Source organism: Olea europaea, unplaced genomic scaffold, assembly GCF_002742605.1.
Source record: "Olea europaea var. sylvestris unplaced genomic scaffold, O_europaea_v1 scaffold1641, whole genome shotgun sequence".
NCBI lineage: Eukaryota > Viridiplantae > Streptophyta > Magnoliopsida > Lamiales > Oleaceae > Olea > Olea europaea.
Window position 1 is genome coordinate 166482 of NW_019234064.1, and position 1527 is coordinate 168008.

The window sequence follows — 1527 nt, forward strand, 5'->3', positions numbered from 1 at the left end:
ACATCGCATTGTACCCTGTTTGCATCTGACGTCTGAAATATTATTTGAATTTCGTTATCGTAGGCCTGTGGCTGATTGGGCCAAGAGCTCTCGTGTAAAGCAATTTCTATTTATCAGCAGTGCTGGGATTTACAAGCCAACTGATGAGCCTCCTCATGTTGAAGGGGTAAAATTTAAGCAAATTCTCACATTTATAACTGAAATGGACAAGGTTTTCAGTAACTATAATCTTGATATTACAGGATGTAGTCAAAGCAGATGCTGGCCATGTTGGAGTTGAGAAATATATGTCAGAGATCTTCGAAAATTGGGCAATATTCCGTCCACAATACATGATTGGCTCAGGCAACAACAAAGATTGCGAGGAATGGTTCTTTGACCGTAAGTGCATAATAAGTTAAAATCTTGTTTATTACAGTGTTGAGTTGTACCACGTATATCGAATATGCACTACTTGCGCTGCTTCTGCCTAAGCTCTATGCTGAGGGACATTCATCAATTCATTACAGGTATAGTCCGGGGAAGGCCAGTCCCAATTCCTGGCTCTGGGATGGAGCTAACTAACATTGCTCATGTCCGGGATTTATCATCCATGCTTACTTTGGCTGTTGAAAATCCATCTGCTGCAAGTGGTAACATCTTCAACTGTGTTAGTGATCGTGCTGTGACGTTGAATGGAATGGCGAAACTGTGTGCTCAAGCTGCCGGGCTCCCTGTTGAGATAGTAAATTATGATCCGAAAGCAATTGGAGTCGATGCAAGGAAAGCATTTCCTTTCCGCAACATGGTATGGCTTGACCTGATTTTATCATCATAAACTATATCCTTACGTGGGTTCTCTTCTAATAGGTTAATTTATTAGGTGGAATAGTCTAATGCTCTCGTGATCTCAACATCATTCTCGTGTCTACTCAACATAGGGCTTTGTGTTTGCCCATCTCATCATATCCCACAAATATCATCATGGTTCCCCTCAAGTAAAGATCTGTTTTGTCCATCTTCTTTCGACTAAGAAAATTACTGACTTCTTCAAATTCTATCCCTCCTCGAGCAATGTCTTGTCAAATCTTTATAATTTATCAAATTATGTAAAGACAGTGCTATAACAATATTAGGCCAATTGCACATTTTGTAATTATGACTACTGTACTTCTGCAGCATTTCTATGCTGAGCCACGAGCTGCGAAGGAGATTCTTGGGTGGAGGGGTACGACAAACCTTCCAGAAGACTTGAAGGAGCGATTCGATGAATATGTCAAGATTGGAAGAGACAAGAAAGAAATAAAATTTGAGCTTGATGATAAGATCCTTGAATCCTTGAAAGTACCAGTGGCTGTTTGATTCAAGTTCATGGAAGTAGAAGGCATTTTAGTCTGATATAAAGCTATAGATATTGCAAACAGTTCATCCAATTTTGATTATTCTGATAAAAACAAATACTAATGCCAAATAAGGTGAATCTTCTTATAATCGTCAATTTTGTTAAGTCATCGACAACTTAGTATCATCAATGGACAAAAAAATTGA

General features: G+C 38.8%; 1 protein-coding gene across 1 annotated transcript; it reads left to right on the top strand.

Moving 5' to 3' along the window:
- Nucleotides 1-4: 4 nt before the first annotated feature.
- LOC111377345 (chloroplast stem-loop binding protein of 41 kDa a, chloroplastic) lies at nucleotides 5-1472 on the top strand (the record flags this gene model as incomplete). The annotated part of the gene is made up of 4 exons (XM_023000423.1): nucleotides 5-166; nucleotides 243-381; nucleotides 510-787; nucleotides 1159-1472. Coding segments are annotated over 4 exons (762 nt in total), but the record flags the coding sequence as incomplete, so codon positions are not given.
- Nucleotides 1473-1527: the final 55 nt, after the last annotated feature.